The 24,748-nt window shown below is 42.5% G+C and overlaps 1 protein-coding gene across 7 annotated transcripts in view; it reads right to left on the bottom strand.

Annotated features, from left to right (window-relative positions):
• pcmtd1 (protein-L-isoaspartate (D-aspartate) O-methyltransferase domain containing 1) overlaps positions 1-24,748 on the bottom strand; it is a 124,779-nt gene that overhangs the window by 50,076 nt on the left and 49,955 nt on the right. For all 7 annotated transcript variants that reach the window (XM_085992906.1, XM_085992903.1, XM_085992899.1 and 4 more), the window contains 2 exons: positions 6,152-6,254; positions 13-184 (listed from right to left, as the gene is read on the bottom strand). In XM_085992906.1, coding sequence (XP_085849032.1) covers positions 13-184; positions 6,152-6,254 — 275 coding nt within the window. The remainder of the gene's footprint in view (positions 1-12; positions 185-6,151; positions 6,255-24,748) is intronic.

Here is a 24,748-nt window from a genome sequence, read left to right on the forward strand (position 1 = left end):
GGGCAACATCACCTGATCTTCCATAGGCATAACAAGAATTCCACCAACTTTCAGAAAGATTTTCATGTAATTCTCATGATCCTTTTGGACTCCAGCTCCACAATAAACACGGTCATACTGAAGATTGTCTGACAAAACATCTAAGCAGTTCCCAACCACAAAGACCGGCTCACAGAATTCAAACCTATAATTTAAAAATAAACATTAAAAACAAAATGACAAAAAAGTCACTATGCTGGTGGTAAATTGATATAATAAGCATGCCACTAGATCATACATACAATAAACTATGTACAACCCCTTCCCACTTTATAAGTAACTTCAAGTTGACATATAGCAAACCAACATCAATACTTTTGATGTGCAAGAAAGGTATGCTAACTTAAAAAAAGTAAAATGCAGTCAACAGTAACTTTTACCACATTATGCAAACAATCATTAAAATAATGAGAAAAGGATTGGGCTTGGTTGTGATACACTCTACAGTTAAACAGCGTGACGACCATCTTGGCTCGCATGTGAAGATTGGCTACTAGCATATTGTACAGCAGGGCTGTTGGAACCCAACAAAAGTAAAAGCCTTCAAGAGAGGAGGTAAGAAAATTCGTATAAAGTGACTTGCATTATATTGAAAATGCACTTGGATAGTACGGAATTGAAAATAACTGGTACAGTGAGATCATACACCGCTAACCTCAACATACAAGGTCCCAAATCAATTAGCTTTAGGTGTTGTATTTCTAATTCTTTAGTTAGATTATCCATTCAGATTTACGAGGATTCTGTCTGATATAAATATGAATGAAAAATTGGGTCCTTTTTGTTATAACAACATAGATTACGGGGCTATATAATAGAAGTGTTTAAAATGGTGAAAGGGTGGGACAGGGTAGATAGAAGCAGACTGTTTCCAGTAGTTGAGAGCTCAAGAACAAGGGGCCATGGATACAAGATTAAATGTAAAAAATTGAGAGAGTAGAAGCTTCTTCACACATTTGTGTGAATGTTGAATTCACTTTCAGGGTAAGTAGTTAAGGCAAAAACTATGTCAACATTCAAGATATGGGAACAGGGTGGGTCAATGTGATTAGAACCATTTGCTTGCATGGAGGGTAAATGCTGGCAGGGCTGGTTGGGCCAAATGGCCTGTTTCCTTCTATGTATTTCCATGTCTGCCTTTCTTAATTCCTCCAGTTAGACATCTCTTTGGTGGCTCAAAAGGCATCTGGAAATTAATGAGGATCAACAAAAAAAAAGTAGAAAGGAACAAAAAAAAAGGAAATTTATGTAAGCGTTTTATCACCATCATATAAACACTCCTACCCATTTTAACCACCACTTCCTCAACCTGGCCATCTCCTGTAGCCTCCCTATTCCCATGGTATTGATTAATGACAAGGCCATCTCTAATCACTTCCTTGAATCCCTCACCACCCACATTCCCCTAACCCCTTCCAACAACTTCATTCATTTCTGGAAAAAAACACTCCTCCAGTCATTTACCTTCAAACTGTCTAGACTTTGGTCCTGAACCCGCATCTGTCTAGTTTCTCTTCCATCTCACCTCATGCACCTCTGTAACATTGCTGGTCCCTTCCCTGCCCTGCCATAGTCCATCTACTGCCAAAACCATCATCCATTCCTTTGTCATCTCCAGACTCGACTATTCCAATGCTATCTTAGCTGGCATCCGATCTCCACCATTTGTAAACTGTAGCTCATTCAAAACTGCTGCCCGTATCCTATCCAGCACTAAGTCCTGTTCACCCACCACTCCTATCTTCACTCACCTACATTGGCTTCTGGTCCCGTAAAGTCTCAAATTTAATATTCTCATCCTTGCGATTAAATCCCTTCATGGCTTCACCCTTTTCCATCTTCGTAATCTCCTCCAGCCTTACAATCGCCCCCTCTCGCTTCAAACTCTCCATTCGTCTGACTCTGGCCTTTTGTGCATTACCCCCTTCCCTCGCCTCACCATTGGCTGCCATGCCTTCAGTTGCCTCGGTCTAATGCTCTAGAATTCCCTCTGCGTCTTTACCTTCTTCTCGTCCTTTCACATCCTTAAATCCACCTCTTTGACCAAGCTTTTGAATGCCCCTCCTAATATGGCCTTCTTTGTCTCAGCGTACATTTTTTCCTTATGCCTCGGTGAAGCACCTGGAGATATTTTTTCTATACTAAAGGTATTCTATGAATGCAGGTTGTTGCTACCCACCCAGGTTACACCAGTTTGTTGCTGTAACCGAACAAAAACCCCATGGTCTGAGAATCATGTTCTTCCACCGGTTTTGACTCTGCCAGCTATTTTTGGCATTTTGCACTGAATGGCCAAAACCAACAGAATACCAGAATCCATAGCAGTTGAAAAGTGCTTTAAATTTTTCAAGTGTGTTTCACCATCACTATGGATATTAAGATAACACACTTCCTTGTCTTTTGCTTTCTTTGCCTCTCCAGAGGGAGAAACCATAAGAAAACATTTGAAAAAAAAAAGCTAGGTGGTCTGTCAAGACAGAAGGCAGACAGATTTTTTTTTAAATTCACAGGATGTGGGCATCACTGGCAAGGCCAGCATTTATTGCCCATCCCTAATTGCCCTCGAGAAGGTAGTGGTGAGCCGCCTTCTTGAACCGCTGCATTCCATGTGGTAAAGGTACACACACAGTGCTGTTTCGTAGGGAGTTCCAGGATTTTGACCCAGCGACAATGAAGGAACGGTGATTTATTTCCAAGTCAGGAGGATGTGGGACTTAGAGGAGAACTTGGAGGCGGTGGTGTTCCCATGCATCTGCTGCCCTTGTCCTTCTAGGTGGTAGGGGTCATGGGTTTGGGAGGTGCTGTTGAAGCCACCTTTGGTGAATTGCTGCAGTGCCTCTTGTGCACAATGCAGCCATGTTGTGCCGGTGCTGGACGGAGTGACTGTTTAGGGTGGTGGATGGGGTGTTGATCAAGCGGATTGCTTTGTTCTGGATGGTGTCGAGCTTGAGTGTTGTTGGAACTGCAATCATCCAGGAGAGTATTCCATCACACTCCTGACTTGTGCCTTGTAGATGATGGAAAGGCTTTGGGGAGTCGGGAGGTGTGTCACATGCCACAGAACACCCAGCCTCTGACCTGCTCTTGTAGCCAGAGTATTTATGTAGCTGTTCCAGTTAAGTTTCTGGTCAATGATGAGCCCCAGGATGTTGATGGTGGGGAATTGGACGATGGCAATGCCACTGAATGTCAAGGAGAGGTGGTTAGACACTCTCTTGTTGGAGATGGTCATTGGCTAACGCTTGTGTAGCATGAATGTTACTTGCCTCTCATCAGCCCAAGCCTGAATGCAGTCCAGGTCTTGCTACACGCAGGCACAGACTGCTTCATTATCTGAGGAGTTGTGAATGGAACTGAATACAGTGCAATCATCCCCATTTCTGACCTTATGCTGGCAGGAAGGTCATTATGAAGCAGCTGAAGATGGTTGGGCCTAGGACACTGCCATGAGGAACTCCGGCAGCAATGTCCTGAGGCGGAGATGATTGGCCTCCAACAACCACAACCATCTTCCAACCAGTGGAGAGTTTTCCCCAGATTCCCATTGACTTCAATTTTACTAGGGCTCCTTGGTGGCACACTCGGTCAAATGCTGCCTTGATGTCAAGGGCAGTCATCATCACCTCACCTCTGGAATTCAGCTCTTTTGTCCATATTTGGACCAAGGCTGTAATGAGGTCTGAAGCAGAGTGGTCCTTGCAGAACCCAAACTGAGCATTGGTCAGCGCCGCTTGATAGTACTGTCGATGACACTTTCCATCCCCTTGCTGATGGTCGAGAAAGCTGATGGGGCGCTAATTGGCCGGATTGGAATTTGTCTTGCTTCTTGTGGAAAGGACATACCTGGGTAATTTTCCACTTTGTTGGGTAGATGCCAATATTGTAGCTGTACTGGAACAGCTTAGCCAAAGGCGCAGCTAGCTATCAAACACAAGTCTTCAGCACGACAGCTGGGATGTTGTTGGGGCCCATAACCTTTGCTGTATCCATTGCGCTCAGACGTTTCTTGATATCATGTGGAGTGAATCGAATTGGTTGAAGGCTGGCATCGGAGATGGTGGGCACCTCAGGAGGAGGCAGATATGGATAATCCACTTGGCACTTCTAGCTAAAGATTGTTGCGAACACTTCAGCCTTGTCTTTTGCACTCTTTGCTGGGCTCTGCCATTGTTGATGATGGGGATGTTGATGGAGTCTCCACGTCCCGTTAGCTGTTTGAATGCCCACCACCATTCACAACTGGATATGGCGGGACTGATCCGTTGGTTGTAGGATAGCTTGGCTCTGTCTATAGCATGCTGATTCCGCTGTTTAGCATCCATGTGGTCCTGTGTTGTAGCTTCACTAGGTTGGCGCCTCATTTTCAGATATTGAACCAGGGTTGGTCGCCTGGTTCAGAGAGAGAGAGAGAGAGAGAGAGAGAGAGAGAGAGAGAGAGAGAGAAAAAGAGAAAAGGAGAAAGAAATGGAAAAGAGGATGCAAGGAGGAGAAAATACGTCTATACCACTTTCTTGCCTTCCATGAAATCTAAAAACATAGAACCTGTAGTATAGGCAGCCCGCTGAGCCTGCTCTGCCATTCTGTTAGCCACAGCAGCTCTTCCAGCCTCAATTGCCCCATCCATTTTTCCATGTCCATTATAAATATATATCATTTTTTTTTTTTACTCTCTCTTTGGGAAGAAAATGACAGTGTAGAAATTGATGGCTTTAAAAAATAAAGCTTCATTTAATTCAGTAATATAAAAAACACACAAAACCAGCTCAAAATCTGAATTCACATTTGAATAACCACAAATAAGTGAATAATCATTTTACAGATATAGAGCTCAATAAAATACAAGCTTTTATATTAATTTCTAAAACAAAATTTGAAGCTCTTTCAAACAACTCAGCTGGTCACTTTGGAGATTGTATAAACTCTTTAGTGTGCATTCTGCATAAAAAGAAATTACAGCTATGCTCTCCCCAGTGGTGCAATATTTGCAGCATAGGTTGCTTTGAGGAGCAGCATGGCAAATACTACTGTGTAAGTTTTCTGCATGCTCTACCATAATTCCAGAAAATAATTCCAAATAGGTTTCAAGGAATGTAATATTTGCTGGAAACCCTTTGTTTGGTTTTTTAAATTGAAGACAGCAACAATTCATTCTTTTATTTGTTTTTGTTTTTGGTGGTCAAGAGTGTTATCACATACTTGCCATTTCCAGTTTGAAAGAATTAGTTCTGAATGAGATCCAAGAAGCCAATTACAGTAATGGCAAAAGCCTATTTCTTTTTACTAAAACCGGATATAATGTTAAATGCCAGTGCTATTTGAAAAAACTTGTGTCCCAAAAACTAAGAGGGCACAAGTGAATAAAATAAACTAAGATAGAATTAAATTAATCTACTAAGTTTTATATGCATCACAAATATAATTACAACTTAAGGAATATAATGTCATTTTGATCTGGCCTTATTTGAAGAACAGGACACTATTTTTTGCAGTTTGTTTTAGGATATGGGCGACACTGGCCATTGAGTGGTTTGCTAGGTGAGCATCAAGAGTCAACCACATAGTATGGGACTGGAGTCACGTGTAGACCAAACCAAGTAGGGCTGGCAGGTTCCCTTCCCTGTAAGGCAGTAGTGAACCAGCCGTCAGCTTTCATGGTCATTTCTTCTAGTACACAAAGTACCAAATTTATCAAATTAATTTTCACAAATTGCTATGATAGGATTTGAACTCATCATCTGGGTTGCAGTACCATAACTACTACACTAGTGCACCCCAATAGCTTGTAGCTGTTTTTGTGAATCCTTAAGAAATTCTTCCTTGCTTCAAAATAAATTTATATCATCATCAAATAGCTGTATTTGGTAGGTCTTGATGAGACAAAATAGACCAGCATATTGCCACAAGAATGTAGTGCAATAATGTCGCTTCATACAAAAGGTTGCACTTGCAAAACATGGAAGTTATGCAAAATCAAGCATGAAAATCATCCATTGAAAATTGATCCACATACTGGACATGTACCCAGCTCTTAGAAAAAAAATCATCACATTTGAATACTACGCTTGGAGGAAAAATGGCTGTTGAAAACAAGCTCGAAGCACACCTTACTTACTTATCAAAGCTGTCACTGTTTTTTATAAAACTGTCCAACTTTTCTCTGGCGTAATCTACCACATCAGTGTGAATCTCAACTCCATGGTTTATCCCAAAAGGGCCTATAAAGCAAAGTATTTTTTAAAAATCAGAAGATTGTAAACTTTAATAAATTTAAGCTCAATATAAGCAATAATCTCTTTTCACAACACCACAATATAGATCTGGATGAGAAAGGCCAATTAATCTATTTTATCTCATCAATTCAGAACAAACACATAATTCGAGGTTTCAACATTTTCCTAAATTATTTTTAAAATTCAGCTCGACTCAGTTGTTAGTGTGCTCAGAATCAGAGCTTATGGGTTCAAGCGCCACTGCAAGGTTTGAGCAAATAATCTAAAATGACACTCCAGTACTGCTTTATTGGATGTTCCTTTTTATGGACGAGATGGCCGAAAATGGCCCAGTAATTGGGGTCCCAGCGCGTGAGTACACACGGGGTACCCACGCGTGGACCCGATGAAAGTGCCGGTTTCTTGCATGCACAGCGCATGCGCGGGAAAACGGCACTTCCGGTCCTCTGAAAGCAGGGGTTAAGAGGTGAAACGCGTGCGACGTATGAGGCAGCGCGTGCGCGTTGAACTTCCTTTTTTTTTTGACAGGTTTGCCCGTGCGTGAAGGCCTCCACTTTTTACACATTAAAAAACCAGACGTAAAGACTTCATTTTAAAAGGTAAGTGGTCAATTAATTCAAATTAGAACATTTTTTCCACAGGTTTATTATTTTTAAATACTTTACAGTAAGGTAAACGTATTTTTAGCTCCTATTTTTAATAAAATTATTTTTTTCAAAAATTTAAATTATTGTTTAAAATGGTTATTTAATGTTATTTATAGTTGATTTAAATAGTGTGATTTAAAAAAAAAATATTTTAAGGTTATGTGCTGTTTTGGGCGCCCGGAGTTTTCATGAGTTTGACAGGTCTTATGTCAAATTCATGAATGGACTTTTCCCTCCTCCGATTGGTTGCCCAGTGCTCACGTGATCCCAGCCGACGCATCGCACTAAGTACGCCGCTGGATCACGCAAGCACAGCGCGCCGGGAGCTGGAACGGGCCACAGACAGGAAATCCACACAGGCCCAGGCCTCAACTGTCGGCGCGCTATGTAAGTGTAGGTCAGGGGCTTGCACCCGCGGGAAGCCCCCGACACGAATTTCTGGGCCATTATATTCACACAAAAGGGTTAATAGAACATGGAACGATTTACCACAAGTAGCTATTAAGGCGAAAACTATAAACATTATTCAAAAGGGAATTTGATAAGTATCTGAAAAGAAATACAATAGGATATAGGAAAATGACAGGAAATGTAATTAAAGTAGACAGTTCCTGCTGAAGAGCTGGCACAATGGGCTGAGTGGCTTCCTTCTGCGCTGTATTTTATGATCCTAATATTTTTATGATTTTAATGAAGATAGTCAATATGCTTTAATGTTTTATTTATGCATCAGAAATCTTCTATAAAAAAGGATGCAAGTAGCCAAATGTATTTGTTGTGCTGGTATGTCAATTCTGAATGGCATGATAAATTTAATTCAATATTTCTACATCAATTAAAATGTTATAAAGTGATCAATTAGGGCAGCTCCACTAAACACAAACAATTTGTGCCAATATCTATATACTATATCACCAAAAACGACAAGTATCAAATCCAATTGAATCTGAACAGAACTGTTCACATGACAACAACCTTCTACTTGACCAACATTCTTAGACCACTGAGGGCCAAGTACAAGATTTCTCATAGCGGGTGTTGGTCAAATTGCTGGGAGTAACAAATTTAGGCCAGCATCAAAATAGCACAAGGGGAAGAGATTCTTGCAACAAGCAAACACTCAAACTAGGAAAGCCCTAATGGTAACAAAGCAACAGAATAAGAACTACTGAATGTGGTACAAGATTGCATTATGTATTAAGAATTCCAATTTCATCCATTCCCAGTTTTTATAAACAAGGATAACATCCCTAATGTAGTGGAACCTCTAGAGACTAGTAGTCACAATATAATTAAATTTATTATTTGGTAATCAGCAAATATAAGGATCAGGACAGAAACACATACTATTTTAAAAACACATATCAAAAACAACAATGGATAAACTTAAGAACTTATCCTTCAACAATAGAAGTTGGCTAAAATAAAAAGCACTGCTCAAAACGAGATTACCTACCTTAGGGTCTTCATTTTTTTGAATTGACATAAATCTTCCACACACTACAGGAGTTAAGCTTAGCTTCGCTGGCTTCCTAGAAACCATGTGATTTTAGTACACAAAAAAATTGTCATGTCAGGGATGGGCAGTGTAACATGCGATCTTCTACTATTCAATACAGCTGTAGTGCTAGTTTGTTTTGATTTGAAATGAAACACTTAACAGTAGCCATAAACCCCAAAACCTATACCTGCAGACGCTGAGGAGGACCATGGTGGGTGGAGGATGCATATCAAAGAATAAAGACCTAAAAATGTAGATAATCCACCTTCCAACACCATAGATGTAGAATTCAGGGATGGCAGAGGCCCCTATAGAAAAGCCAAAACACCCACTGCCAGACAGATGACATTATCATGTGCAACAGTCAACCCTAGACAATAATGCTCAGTAAACATGTGTAAATTATTCCAGGTGGCTGCATTGCAAATATCAATTGGAACTTGATCTAGAGAAGCCAGGAAGCTGTTAGGAGTGAGTGGAAGGACTTTTAACCTGACTATAAATGTTCTTTCCTGAAAGATGATACCAGTGCAGAATGCATTCCACCCACCATTTATCCACTGCTCAGTCATTAGCTTACCTTGGGTCTTTAAGCTTTAGGAAACAAGTAACAGGCTGGACTTGTGAAGATACTCAGTATAGGCGTCACAGCAGCTTAAGGCTCTGTGAGCATCCTCACAGTGAAACCTACTGATGTGATTGCAGATAAAACATAGGAACAATTTCTTTACTCAACAACTTGTTGGAACTGCAAGTCATATGCTCAGAGGTTAGAACAGTGATCACAGTTATGTTTGGGGGTCTTTTCTACCTTATTCTAGATTCTTTAGCTTTTTTATTTTTGATCATTTTCAAAGGCAAGTCTTACTTCACTAAGTCAGGAACTTATTAACTCACCCTGATAGAGGTAAATTTCTTATAGCGTGCCAGGTACAATGAACAGGAAACCTTACTGTTAATGACTTTAGCTACTAGGTCTGTGCCTACCCAGGAAGTTATACTTCTTCAAAAAGCACTACAACATCAGACCTTGTTTTAGGTTATTAACTATGAAGTGAATTTATTGAATAGATGAACAAGTGAATATAATATATAAATAATATATCAACTACTCTAAATGAAAAATAAAAAGAATCTATATACTAAGCTATTATTTTGTGAATAACTTTTATATCTGCAGTTCTTTTCTGGTAGTCTTTTCTAGCGGCAGCATCTAGTTAGTCTAACCTACCTTTTTCTGAAGGTTCCAACTGATGTGACTCAACTCAACTTGTTGAGCAGCTTAAGCTTAAATACCCCTGAAAACAGTTGGCAAGGCTTCCTGGATTTCAATTAACTGCAAGATACATTCAAAGGTAACTAGCAGTCAGTCATGCACATTATTGAGCAAATCACATGTTATGCATTTGTTTGAATGTGACTTGGCTGCTCTCCTGTTTCAGTTAGAAAGCCAGACCAAACTGTCCTCAACAGCTGTACCAAATTAGGTTGAGAGATGGGATTTTACCACAGTGGGTTTTTAAAACTCCTTGGCCTAGATTTTCCGATCCGGTTGAATTACTGCCGGATTGGCGGCAGGCAATGTGCGGCAGGCTCTGTGAGCATTGATCCTGGCAGGTCTTCTAGGTTCAAGCTCATTTATTGTTTTTGGAAGGTTCTTGGAAGTATTTTTGCAGTTACATGATCATGCACCTCAAATCATGGGAAAGGAAATGGCTGTGGCATCAACGTAAAGTGACCAACAGCCCTGGGGTGGAGGGAAAAAAAGATTTTTTTAAAATTACACCTTGCCTACTGCCCGAAATCTGGCATTATTGAGGCAGAAAAACGAAGTCTTTATGTTGTATGACTCAGCCTTCAAAGCACATTTGTTTTGTGCCCACAGAAAATAACTGGGTTTTCCACGCTGAGAGAGCCGGGTCTGTTATTGCCATCTGTTGTGGAGGAGATTACTGCAAGGGGGATCCTTGCAAAAACATTATTCTCCTGAAACCAAAACTTAGAGGCTAAGCCTGAATAATACTTATCAACCAAGAAATGGGAGAATTCCAGGAAAACCATTAATTAAGCAGATTCATCTGAAGCGTGTCAAACAAGCAGAAGCCAAAGAGGGTATGGTGGTGTAGTGATTATGTTACCAGACTAGTAATCCTGAGGCCTGGACTGATAATCCAGAAAAAATGAATTCAAATCCACCATGGTAGTTTGAGAATTTGAATTCAGTTTTAAAAATCTGGAAATATAAAGCTGGCATCAGTAAGAAAAGGTGACCATGAAACTGTCGGATTGTCATAAAAACCCAAGTGGTTCACTAATGTCCCTGAGAGAAGGAAGCCTGCAGTCCTTACCCAGTCTGGCCTATAGGTGATTCCAGTCTTACACCAATAAAGGACCCCCGACGTAACAGCATTGTGGCATCACCTTCACCACATGGAATGCAGCAGTTCTTTTCATTGCAATTAGGGATGGGCAATAAATGTTGGCCTTGCCAGCAACACTCACATCCAGAGAATGAATTTACAAAAGACCAAATAGCCATATCACATTTCTGGCCTGAATATACTTGTGTTGTCTGCAAAGAGTATATCAAATTCTGAAGCATTGCAAACTGGTCTGGAGGCAGAAAACTGTTAGATAGTTTGGAATAATGCCCCCAAATCCATTACGCCTTGCTTGGGGAACACTTCTTATAATTAAGTAGAAAGAAAAGTTTCAAGACGCCAATGAATATCTGCTGCATGACTACGCCAACAATCACCTGACAAGCACTCGTAACCAGATATAAATAGAAATGAAGTTACACCTAACCTGAGACAGGAAGCAAACATTTTATGAATGCCCTTGGTGCTTAATGCGGGCTAAAGAAGTACCTCTTACTATTCAAGCCTTGTCCTTGAAACCAAGCCCAAGAAATTGTAGTGCCAAGCCAGGAACCATATTTCCAACCTTTAGATCTGTAACAACTAGCCAGTCACCGAACATACTACTTGAATAATCAGATGCAAGGGGTAAACATCATAAACCTCTCTCTTTTGAGAACTAAATAAAACAAGCAAGCATTTACATAGTGTTTTTAAAGTAGAAAAATATCCCAATGTGCTTCATGGAAGCATAATCAAAAACAGAAACCGAGCTAAAGGTGGCGATATTAGAGAGGAAGGCCAAAAGCTTGGTGAAAGAGGTTTTGAAGGAGGTCCATAAAGCAGCAGGAGAGACAGAGGAGTTCACAGGGGAAATTCCAGAGCAGGGGCTATGGCAGCTGAAGGAACAACCACCAATGGTGGGGCAAAGAGGGGGTAGGGTGAGGCACAAGAGGCCAGAGTCAAATGAATGGAGAGCTCAGGGGGAAGATTCAGCCAGAAGTGTCAAGTGGATGATCCATATCGGCCTTCTCCCGAGGTCCCCACCATCAAAGAAACCAGTCTTCAGCCAATTTGATTCACTCCACGCGATATCAAGAAATGGCTAAGCGCACTGAATACAGCAAAGGCTATCGGCCCCGACAACAACCCGGCTGTTGTGCTGATGACTTGTGCTCCAGAACTAGCTGTGCCTCTGGCCAGTACAGCTACACCATTGGCATCTATCCGACAATGTGGAAAATTGCCCAGGTATGTCCTGTCCACGAAAAGCAGGGCAAATCCAATCCGGCCAATTGCCGCCCCATTAGTCTACGCTCAATCATCAAAGTGATGGAAAGTGTCAAGTGACAGTGCTATTAAGTGGCACTTACTCACCAATAACCTGCGCACTGATGCTCAGTTTGGGTTCCGCCAGGACCACTCGGCTCCTGACCTCATTACAGCCTTGGTCCAAACATGAACAAAAGAGCTGAATTCCAGAGGTGAGACAAGAGGGAGGTGGGATAGCATTACTGGTTAAAGAAGGGATTAACACAATTGTAAGGAAGGATATTAGCTCTGATGATGTGGAATCTATATGGGTAGAACTGAGAAATACCAAGGGACAGAAAACGTTAGTGGGAGTGGTATATAGACCTCCAAACAGTAATGCGGAGGTTGGGGATGGCATTAAAAAGAAAATTAAAGAAGCATGCAATAAGGGCACAGCAGTCATCATGGGTGACTTTAATCTACATATAGATTGGGCTAACCAAATTAGTAACAATACTGTAGGAGGAATTCCTGGAGTGTTTATGGGATGGTGTCCTGGACCAATATGTCGAGGAACCAACCAGATATCAGGCCATCTTAGACTGGGTATTATGTAACGAGAAAGGATTAATTAGCAATCTTGTTGTACGAGGCCCCTTGGGTCGGAGCGATCATAATATGATCGAATTCTTCATTAAGATGGAGAATGAAGTAGTTGACTCAGAGACTAGGGTCCTAAATTTAAATAAAGGAAACTACGATGGTCTGAGGCACGAGTTGGGTAGGATTGATTGGGGAATGTCACTCAAAGGGTTAACGGTGGATAGGCAATGGCAAACATTCAAAGACCGCATGGATGAACTACAGAATTTGTTCATCCCTGTTTGGCATAAAAATAAAACAAAAAAGGTGACTCAACCGTGGCTAACAAGGGAAATTAGGGATAGCATAAGATCCAAGGAGAGGACATATAAATTGGCCAGAAAAAGCAATAAACCTGAGGATTGGGAGCAGTTTAGGATTCAAAGGAGGACAAAGGGATTAATTAAGAAAGGGAAAATAGAATGAGAGAGTAAGCTTTCAGGGAACATAAAAACTGACTGTAAAAGCTTTTATAGATATGTGAAGAGAAAAAGATTGGTGAAGTCAAGCGTAGGACCCTTGCAGTCAGAATCAGGGGAATTTATAATGGGGAACAAAGAAATGGCAGACCAACTAAATACATATTTTGGTTCAGTCTTCACAAAGGAGGACACAAATAACCCCCCAGAGATGCTAGGGAACATAGGGTCTAATGAGAGGGAGGAACTGAAAGAAATCAGTATTTGTAGGGAAATGGTGTTAGGGAAATTGATGGGATTGAAGGCCAATAAATCCCCAGGGCCTGATAATCTACATCCTAGAGTACTTAAGGAAGTGGCCCTAGAAATAGTAGATGCATTGCTGATCATCTTACAACATTCGATGGAATCTGGAACAGTACCCATGGATTGGAGGGTAGCTAATGTTACCCCACTATTCAAAAAAGGTGGTAGAGAGAAAACGGGGAATTACAGAGCGGTAAGCCTGACATCGGTAGTGGGGAAAATGCTAGAGTCCATTATAAAAGATGTAATAGCAGAGCACTTGGAAAACAGTGACAGGATCGGTAAAAGTCAACATGGATTCACAAAAGGTAAATTGTGCTTGACTAATCTACTGGAATTTTTTGAAGATGTAACTGGTAAAATAGATAAGGGAGAACCAGTGGATGTGGTGTATTTGGACTTTCAGAAGGCCTTTCGATAAGGTCCCGCATAAGAGATTAGCGTGTAAAGTTAAGGCACATGGGATTGGGGGCAAGGTATTGACTTGGATAGAGAACTGGTTGGCAGACAGAAAGCAAAGAGTTGGAATAAATGGGTCTTTTTCCGAGTGGCAGGCAGTGACTAGTGGGGTACCGCAGGGATCGGTCCTTGGACTTCAGCTATTCCCAATATATATTAATGATCTAGACAAGGGAACTAGATGTAATATCTCCAAATTTGCAGACGACAAAAAGCTGGGTGGGCGTGTGTGCTGTGAGGAGGATGTCGAGAAACTCCAGGATGATTTGGACATGTTGGGTGATTGGGCAGAAACATGGCAGATGCAATATAATGTGGATAAATGTGAGGTTATCCACTTTGGTGGCAAAAACAGGAAGGCAGATTATCTGAATGGCAATAGATTGGGAGAAGGGGAAGTGCAATGAGACCTGGGTGTCCTTGTGCACCAGTCGCTGAAGGTAAGCATGCAGGTGCAGCAGGTGGTTAAGAAGGCAAATGGTATGTTGGCCTTCGTAGCGAGAGGCTCGGAGTACAGGAACAAGGATGTCTTGCTGCAGTTGTATAGAGCCTTGGTGAGACCACATCTTGAGTATTGTGTGCAGTTTTGGTCGCCTTATCTGAGGAAGGATGTTCTTGCCATGGAAGGAGTTCAGCGAAGATTCACCAGGCTGATACCTGGGATGGCAGGAATTACATATGAGGAGAGATTGGGTCAATTGGGCTTGTACTCGCTGGAGTTTAGAAGAATGAGAGGTGATCTCACTGAAACTTATAAAATTCTGACAGGACTGGGCAGACTAGATGCAGGAAGGATGTTCCCGATGGTCGGGGAGTCCAGAACCAGGGGTCACAGTCTAAGGCTAAAGGGTAGGCCATTTAGGACAGAAATTAGGAGGAATTTCTTCACCCAGAGAGAGTGGTGAACCTGTGGAACTCTCTACCACAGAAGGTGGTGGAGGCCAGTTCATTAAATATATTCAAGAAGGAGTTGGATATATTTCTTAATGCTAAAGGGATCAAGGGGTATGGGGAGAAAGCAGGGACCGGGTACTGAATTTGGTTGATCAGCCATGATCGCACTGAATGGCGGAGCAGGCTCGAGAGGCCGAATGGCCTACTCCTGCTCCTATCTTCTATGTTTCTATGAGTGACCATCCTTGACATCAAGGCAGCATTTGACCGAGTGTGGTATTAAAGAGCCCTAGTAAAACTGAAGTCAATGGGAATCAGGGGGAAAACTCTCCACTGGCTGGAGTCATACCCAACACAAAGGAAGATGGTTGGGTTGTTGGAGGCCAATCATCTCAGACCCGGGACATCATTGCAGGAGTTCTTCCAGGCAGTGTCCCAGCCCCAACCATCTTCAGTTGCTTCATCAATGACCTTTCCTCCATCATAAGGTCAGAAGTGGGCATGCTCGCTGATGACTGCCCAGTGTTCAGTTCCATTCGCAACTCCTCAGATAATGAAGCAGTCCATGCCCACGTGCAGCAAGGCCTGGACAACATTCAGGATTGGGCTAATAAGTGGCAAGTAACATTCGCACCACACAAATGTCAGGCAATGATCACCTCCAACAAGAGGACGTCTAATCACCTCCCCTTGACATTCAATGGCATTATCTTTGTCAAATTCCCCACCATCAACATCCTGGGGGTCACCATTGGCCAGAAACTTAACTGGACCAGCCACATAAATACTGTGGCTACAAGAACTGACCATTTTGCCGCAAGTGACTCACCTCCTGACTCCGCAAAGCCTTTCCAACATCTACAAGGCGCCAGTCAGAAGTGTGATGGAATACTCTCCACTTGCCTGGATGAGTGCAATACTCTAGAGGCTCGATACCATCCAGAACAAAGCAGCTCGCTTGATTGGCACCCCATCCACCACTGGCGCACAGTGTCTGCAATGTGTACCATCTGCAAGATGCACTGCAGCAACTCACCAAGGCTTCATCGACAGCACCTCCCAAACACACGACCTTCACCACCTAGAAAGGCAAGGGCAGCAGGCGCATGGGACCACCGGCAGATACCACCATCTCCAAGTTCCTAAGTCACACACCTTACTGACTTGGAAATATATTGCCGTTCCTTCGTCACTGGGTCAAATTCCTTGCACTCCCCAACAGCAGTGTGGGAGTACCTTCACCACACAGACTACAGCGATTCAAGGCGGCGGCTCACCACCACCTTCTCAAGGACAATTAGGGATGGGCAATAAATGCTGGCCTTGCCAGCGATGCCTACATCCCATGAATATTTTTAAAAGGCTGTAGGGCTACGAGGAGGTTACAGATAGGGAGGGGTGAAGCCATGATCAGATTTAAACATGATGACAATTTTAAATTTGAGGTGTGCAGGATTGGGAACCAATGTAGGTCAGCAAAGACGGCGGTGATAGGTAAGCATGATTTGGTGTGGGATAAGATACGGGCAGCCAAGTTTTGTATGAATTGAAGTTTACAGACGTTAGAGGTTGGAGACAGCTAGGAGACCACTAGAATAGTACCTGGAATAACCTGAGATCCAGAATCAGAAAGTCCCTGTGTATTTCTGGGAACTACAAAGTACTGGGAGAAGAGATAGACTCTCTTTTGCATGGAATGAGCTCTTTCCATTATTCCCAATGGTAACAGTTTGCCGATTTTGGTAGACAATAACACTACCATGAAAAAGTCTTGTAAATGAGTCTATCAGATTGCCTCACAAAATGAAAATGAAGAGGACAAAGCTCTCTGGTAGTTTCCAAGATAAGTGAAGTATCAGAAGTTACTGTTTCTCAAGCTGCCATGAATTGTTGCAAGCAACTCCAACCTGTGTGCGTCATTCCTTGCCAAGATCCCTGCAAGTATATGCATCAGCCAAGCGAATCGATATGCTTGGAAATAACATCCTGTGGAGTAGGCTTCCCACATCAGGAAAGAACTTTAGGTTAACTGTTCAACTGGCAAGTGGAGTGGTGTAGAAAGATTCATGGTGGACCTGAGAGAACAAACTATTTTGAGTACTGATCCAGTCAATTTTCATATATCAAATCATATTTTTTTCCATGGCATGGTACACAGGGATTTGGGTGTAAGAGTCTCCAGGAAAGTGGTCAGTTGAGGTTGGTGTGGGATCCCCTCCAGAATTGAAAACCTCTACAGCAAGCATGTTGAGCGTCTGGATGGCATGAGCATTAGAAACCTAAAACAGTACAGGAGCTTAGTTGCTTTTTAAGTGCAAATTTAAAACCCAAACCAAATGCATCAAGTAGCCAGGTTTAGGTGACAGGTATTTAAGGCATCATGCATTCCCATTAACAACAGTGAATGTTTTATTACATTTTTGCATTTTAAAAAAGTTAGGGAGAAGCTAGTGCAAAAATGTCATTCCATCTTGTACAATACTAGGTATTTACAATGTAGGCAGCATGGAATATTTACATGGGTCAATGTCACTGGACAACAATGGCCCATCTTGGCTGGGGTGGGGGGGTGGTGCAGGGGGGGGTGGTGCGGGGGAGAGGGGTGATTGGCGAAGAGGAGAAATAGAAGGAATGGGAAAACAGTCCACCAATAGCTCAACACCACCCCCCACCCCTTTTTTTTGTTTCTGTCCATTTCCTTTGTTTAGTCCCTTTATGGCTGCCTTATAAATCACGACTGGACCAGTGGTAATACTGAGTGACCTTTATCAAATAGTACCATCTGCTCTGTGCCTATGAACAGGCCTGCACCAATTTTGTGAAATGTACCCTAACATTGGCAGCAATTAGACGATTGTTATTTCTGAAACCATGATCTGATACTAGTCAGTGCCAATGACTTCAGTCCCAACAAGAAAGCAAAAGAGCTTGCATTCAAATAGTGCTTTTCACAACTTCAGTAAGTCCCAAAAGCATTTCACAGCCTAATAAAATACCTCTAAAGTATAGTCACTGTAGTAATGTAAGGAAATGTGGCAACCAATTTGTGCACAAGGTTCTATGAGATAAATGACTAGATAATCAGTTTTAGTGATGTTGGTTGAGGGATAAACATTGGTCAGAAGAACTCCCCTGCTCTTCTTCAAACAGTGCTATGGCATCTTTTACGTTCACTGAGAGGGCAGGCAGGGCCTCCGTTTAACAACTTGCAGCAAAATGTGAGGAAATGGCAAGAGACAGGAAAGAGAGCAGTACAGGTAAGCAAAACATGATGAATGAAAGCTTAACTGACTCAAAAGGACATAGGCAAAACAGTGGGGTACATAAAATGATTAAGAGATGCTGGTACTGGTTTTGTAGTGAGCTCATATTGATCTTTCTTCCGTAGAATGCTAGAGAACACAGCAAAGCTAAACATGGCATTACGTAGATTACATAGAGTACTAGCAGGAGTGCCTGGCGTTGCCAGGGCAATTTTGGGCCGCGCGGTCTCCCTGCCCCTGTCTGTCCCCCCTCTCTCTCCCTCTCCTCGTCTCCCTGTGCTGTCCTCCCCCTCCCTCCCCTCTCCCTGCCTAGCGCCCGAGGCCCGGTGCCGTTGTGATAGCGGCCGTGCGGGGCCTAGCGGTTGAGGCGCAGCCGGGCTGTCGGGCCGAGACAAACCCAAGCTGAGCTCCCCCGCGGATCGCGCGGCTGATGGCCGGCCGCTGCCGCTCCCCCGACCGCTGTGTGTGTCGGGCCGAGCGGTTGCGAGGCACGGCCTGAGTGAGCCCAACTTGCCTGTCGCTCCGGCGGGGCGGGAGCGGGATCGGGAGCCGCAACGTGGGGGTTTCTTTTGGTGCTGCTGTCCCTGTGGGGATGGTAAAAATGGCGGCGAAGTTTAGGGAGACTGGAGGATTAGGACCCACCCGTGACGCACTGATTGGTCAACCATCAGGTGAGTGAACTGTAGGATTGGTCAAGCAGCAAGTCAGTCAACGCTAATGACGGGTAGGATTTTTGAACCTTTTTTGTACACTGTCCTAACAATTTTTGTGTGACGAAAAATACACCTACGAGAGTCCCCTAATGATAAGCTTTCTTTTGATATAACATATGTGTAGGTACGCTCTATAACTTTTGATTGTATAGCCAGACAGAGAGACAGAGAGAGACATATATATATATATATATATATATAATGAGAGAGAGAGATAGATAGATACAGCACATAAGCAGGCCATGCCAGTATTTATGCTCCACTCAAGCCTCCTCCCAGCCTCCTTATCTAACTATCAGCATAACCCTCTATTCTCTTCTCCCATACATGCTTATTTGGTCTCCCCTTAAATGCATCTATACTATTTGCCTCAACTACTCCATGTGGTAGCGAGTTCCACATTCTCACCATTCTCTGGGTGAAGTTTCTTCTGAATTTCCTATTGGATTTCTTGGTGACTATCTTATATTGATGGCCTCTAGTTGTGCTCTTCCCCGCAAATGGAAACATTCTGTATCTGTATCAAAACTTTTCATAATTTTATTAGGTCTATTAGGTCACCCCTCAGCCTTCTCTTTTCAAAAGAAAAGTGACCCAGCTGGTTCATCCTTTCCTGATAGGTATAGCCTAGCATTTCTGGGATCATCCTTGTAAATCTTTTTTTGTACCCTCTCCAGTGCCTCTATATCCTTTTTATAATATGGTGACCAGAACTGTACACAGTACAGCCTAACCAAGGTTTGATACAAGTTTAATGTAACTTCTCTACTTTTCAATTCTATCGCTCTAGAAATAAACCCTAGTGCTTGTTTTTTTTTTAATGGCCTTATTAACCTGCAATGCTATTTTTAAAGATTTGTGTATTTGTATTCCCAGATCACTTTGCTCTTCTACCCCATTTAGATTCTTATTTTCCAAGTAATGTGAACTAATTTCTTACCAAAATGTAAAACCTCACACTTGTCAGTGTTGAAATTAATTTGCCAATTATATGCCCATTCTGCAAGTTATTAATATCTTCCTTAATTTGTTGCAGTCCTCCTCAATATTGACTATCACCCCAAATTTGGTGTCATCCACAAATTTAAAAATTGTATTTTTGATTCCAAAGTCTAAATCATTAATATAAATTGTGAACAGCAGTGGTCCCAGCACTGATCCTTGTGGAACCCCACTTTCCACCTGCTGCCACTCAGAATAGCTACCCTTTACCCCATCTCTGCTTTCTATTTTGCAGCCAGCTAGCTACCCACTGGAATCAATCAGGACAAGTAACAGTAGCAAAGCAGTGAAAGGCAACTACTGCAGTTAGTGATATTTGCTAATTGTGCACAAAGGGTGTGATATGGCTTGCAACAGTGGATCAACACGCTCTAAAACATTCAAAAACTTTAGCTCCCTCCACTGATGCCCCAATCATCACATCATACCTAATATTTTAGAAAAAAGAGCATGCGTTGATACAAAAATGAGAGAAACAAACAGAAGAGATAGAATCAAAAGCAGCATCTATGCAAATATGACACCGGTAAAAGAAACACTTCTCCGACTCGCTGTGAGCAGTGCCACAGGAGATCCACTAGTATAAAATTTGATGACTCACTGATCAACAACTTGTATTTTCACCAGTATAAATAAGTAGCACTTTCTCTCATTACACAATAAGTATAAAACTGCACCAGGTGGATCAACACATCTGGGATCTGGGTGCAAATCCAATCCAGCATTATGCCGCCTGTAAGGGTGCTTCACTAAATAAGTTTGCATAGTTTCAGTTCCATTCTGTGTGAGCTCGAGCCACAACACAACATGGCTGGTGTGGAAAGTGAAAAAATATCGTATTACTGGAGTACGGTTGCAATGGAAACAGAAATCGGTCATGCTTCCAACAGAAAAAAGTTCTATTTTTTAAAAATATAACTTTAAAATGACTTTTAAAATCGTCTTCAGTTAGGTGTGACTGTAACAGAGTTCTTGGGGTAGCTTTTCCACTGGAGTTCATTTGGGGAGCCAGCAGATGTGGGCAGGAAGTTGATTCTGAGCTACCCCATACTACCAGCCATTTCCATACTTTCCAGCTGGAAGTGACGGGCATACAATGCGTCTACCCGTATTTGGCAGGTGCATTGAAATAATAAGCTATTGACAGCAAATACGTCATCTGACGCACATTACATAATTTGTGCTATTGTAATGCTGAACTTCAGTGAAGGCTGTTCATCCCGAGCATCAAGTATTGCTATGAGCAGCCAGAAAAAGTCAGCCAGAATTGGGATACAGCTTCAGCACAGTGGGTAGAAGCTCTATTACACAGTGATGCTCTACCAACTACATAAAAGTCTTTTCCTTTCAGTGTAAAGGCAGACAACAATACACAAATGCCTGGAAATAACTATTAGCTTTGTGGGGAGAATGTGGCCAGCGTTTTTTTTGTTACTACATAATCTGAAGCTATTTAGAGTAAATTTGTTTTGTTTGTCCATTATGTCCTTCATATGCTACTGGCCCGGAATTTGCAGTCAGCGGCGAAGAGAAAGCATTCGCTGCTGGCCCCGAAGTACCCTTTGCACCAGCATCTCACGATCCCCGTGTCAAGAACTTCAGGTTTTCCGCCCTTCAATTCAAATCAACATAGTGGGGATCCCCTTGTACGAATGATTCCTGCTCCATTTAAATTTTACCTTGTAAAAATTCATTAGTCTCAATTTAAAGGATTTGGAAAAGAATTTTGATGGTGCTATGATCCAAGTAGCTTCTTGAAGAGTGTGCTCTGGGCCCTAATGTCAATTTGTGCTTTAAATCACCTCTCCACAGGGTTTAACAAAAACACAAGAGATAGAAGATAAATCTTCTCAAATAGGATGTTGCAGAAGCGCCAGAAAAGACTCAATTGTTTACAAATCTGGAGTATCGACGCAGAGCACACATCACCCCTCCCCCAGCAATCTCAGTTAAAGCCCATTAATGGCTCCCAAACTTGGTATCACTCATGAGTCCGCCTTATCCAAGAAAGCATCTCAACCTCGAGTCAGTCACCACACAAAGCTGACAAAGAGCTGATCTTCTCACTTCCTGTATTTTATATCCTGTATTCAGAATACATGAAATATCTCCAGCAGTGTTGGCCAGAGCACTCACTAAAGTACTGATCATGTCCACTCACTACAGTGGCTCCCCATATTCCAGGCTGAACCATAATGGGAGCTCTAATAGAGGCACATGCTACCGCTGAAATATGCTCATCTCTCAGCAATGTGCCAGTAGCTCCAGCAACTCTTCCACCAGTGGGGCTCCTCAACTAGTCTTCCACTAAATGAACAAGGATCCTGATGCCTGGGTTGGGGGGGGGGGGCGGGGGGTGGGTGGACATTCCCTTCCCCCATATAACAATTTTATTTCCATTTCCCCAGAGAGGCAAAGACCCCTAAAACCAAGTATATTCTGTCCCCTGACCTTTCAAGGACTGCTCCACCTCACCCCACACAGTGGACCAGGGTATAAGCGCCTCTCCCCATTCCCCATATCTATTACAGAGTGATGTCCAGACCAATAATCACTATATGAACACCACAAACAAGGAACTGGATGGGCCATAGTAGTTAGCCTCCTAGTCATACAAGAACAGTGAAGTAGCAATATGGCTTAACAAGAATACCCCTTTCACCCTAAAGACAACATCCCTGTAACAGGTAGCTGCTTTGCATTGATATACAATTAAATAAGTGTGCATCTAATATTTCTATATGCCCTGAAGGTGGACTCCTACATTAACATTCCTTTCACCTGCTCCCCACATAGTTATTATGGAACAGGCACTTAAATATCACCTTCACGCTCCCAGCAGATGTGGGACACCCACAGTAAGCCACCAAATCAGGCTGTATAGATTCCAAGCAAGCCAAACATCTCAGAAAAGGGATTCAATCGATTTGCAAAAAAAAAGTTGAATAAATACAGTGAGTTTGACCTGAATTGTAGAGTGGGTAAAGACTATTTTTTGACAGCTGTTAATTGTGTTTTTTTACAAAAACTGATTGGGCTAGATTTATTGGCAACCATTAATTAGATGTAAACGTACCGAGAGGTTATAACAATCAGGAAAGATTGAACAGGCTGGGGCTCTTTTCTCTCGAAATGAGAAAGGCTGATGGGTGGCCTGATAGAGGTCTTTAAGATTATGAAAAGGTTCAATAGGGTAGACGTGAAGAAGTTGCCACTTGTGGGGGAGACTGAAACTAGGGGCCAAAAATACAAGATAGTCACTAATAAATTCAATAGAGAATTCAGCAGAAACCTCTTTAGCCAAAGAGTGGTTAGAATGTGGTACTCGCTACCACAAGGAGTAGTTGAGACAAATAGCATCGATGCATTTAAGGGGAAGGTAGATATACACACGAGGGAGAAAGGAATATGTGGTTATGCCGATAGGGTCAGATGAAGAGGCGTAGGTGGAGATTCGTGTGAGCATAAACACCGATATGAACCAGTTAGGCTGAATAGCCTGTTTCTGTGTAGGACATTCCATTAACGTTCCCTCTAAGCTGCGCAGCCAGGGACCAGTTTTTTCAATGTTAAGTTTCTCACGCGAAACTGTAAAGGGGCCGCGCATCCAACAAAATTAGGGGGAACATTGCATTCTAAGCAATTCTATGTAATACTGGTGGCTGGGTGCGATTTTTTATTGATCGACTGTTTGAGAAGTCATATCCGTGTCTCAATTGGCTGTTTCTATTGACAGCATTGAGAATTTGATTATATAAGCTACAGGCCAGTGAAGGCAGAAGACAGCTGAATAAGTTTGTGCTGATTGAATAGGAGTGTGGCACTGAAGTATTGTTGAGTTGCAACTACTTTGTTACTTGGATCTTATTATGGCAGCGTGGGTGGAATTTGTATGATACGCGAGTTTCTGGAGATGAAGGGCCAAAATTCTAGGTAATAAGAACATAAGAAGTAGGAGCAGGAGTAGGCCATACGGCCCCTCGGGCCTGCTCCGCCATTCAATAGGATCATGGCTGATCTGAATCTAGACTCACGTCCACTTCCCTGCCCTCTCCCCGTAACCCCTAATTCCCTTATCTGCTAGGAAACTGTCTATCTCCATTTTAAATTTATTTAATGTTGCAGCTTCCACAGCTCTCTGGAATAGCAAATTTCATAGATTTACTACCCTCTGAGTGAAGAAGTTTCTCCTCATCTCAGTTTTGAAAGCGCAGCCCCTTATTCTTAGATTATGCCCCCTAGTTCTAGTCTCACCCATCAGTGGAAACATCCTCCCCGCATCCACCCGATCAAGCCCCCTCACAATCTTATATGTTTCGATAAGATCGCCTCTCATTCTTCTGAACTCCAATGAGTAGAGTCCCAACCTACTCAACCTTTCCTCATACGTCAACCCCCTCATCGCTGGAATCAACCGAGTGAACCTTCTCTGAACCGCCTCGAGAGCAAGTATATCTTTTCTTAAATATGGAAACCAAAACTGCACGCAGTATTCCAGGTGTGGCCTCACCAATACCCTGTATAACTGCAGCAAGACTTCCCTGTTTTTATACTCTATCCCCCTTGCAATAAAAGCCAAGATTCCATTGGCCTTCCTGATCACCTGCTGCACCTGCATACTAACTTTTTGTGTTTCATGCACCAGGACCCCCAGATCCCTTTGTACTGTAGCACTTTGCAGTTTCTCTCCATTTAGATAATAACTTGCTCTTTGATTTTTTCTGCCAAAGTGCATAACCTCACACTTTCCAACATTATATTGCATCTGCCAAATCTCTGCCCACTCACTTAGCCTGTCTATGTCCTTTTGCAGGTTTTTTATGTCCTCCTCACTCACTGCTTTCCCTCCCATCTTTGTATCATTGGCAAACTTGGATATGTTGCACTCGGTCCCTTCCTCCAAATCGTTAATATAGATTGTAAAGAGTTGGGGTCCCAGCACTGACCCCTGCGGAACACCACTAGTTACTGATTGCCAGCCCGAGAATGAACCATTTATCCCAACTCTTTGTTTTCTGT

The sequence above is a fragment of the Somniosus microcephalus genome, chromosome 7 (assembly GCF_052327205.1).
Source record: "Somniosus microcephalus isolate GS21.2 chromosome 7, FLI_Smic_1.0, whole genome shotgun sequence".
NCBI classification, from domain to species: Eukaryota; Metazoa; Chordata; class Chondrichthyes; order Squaliformes; family Somniosidae; genus Somniosus; species Somniosus microcephalus.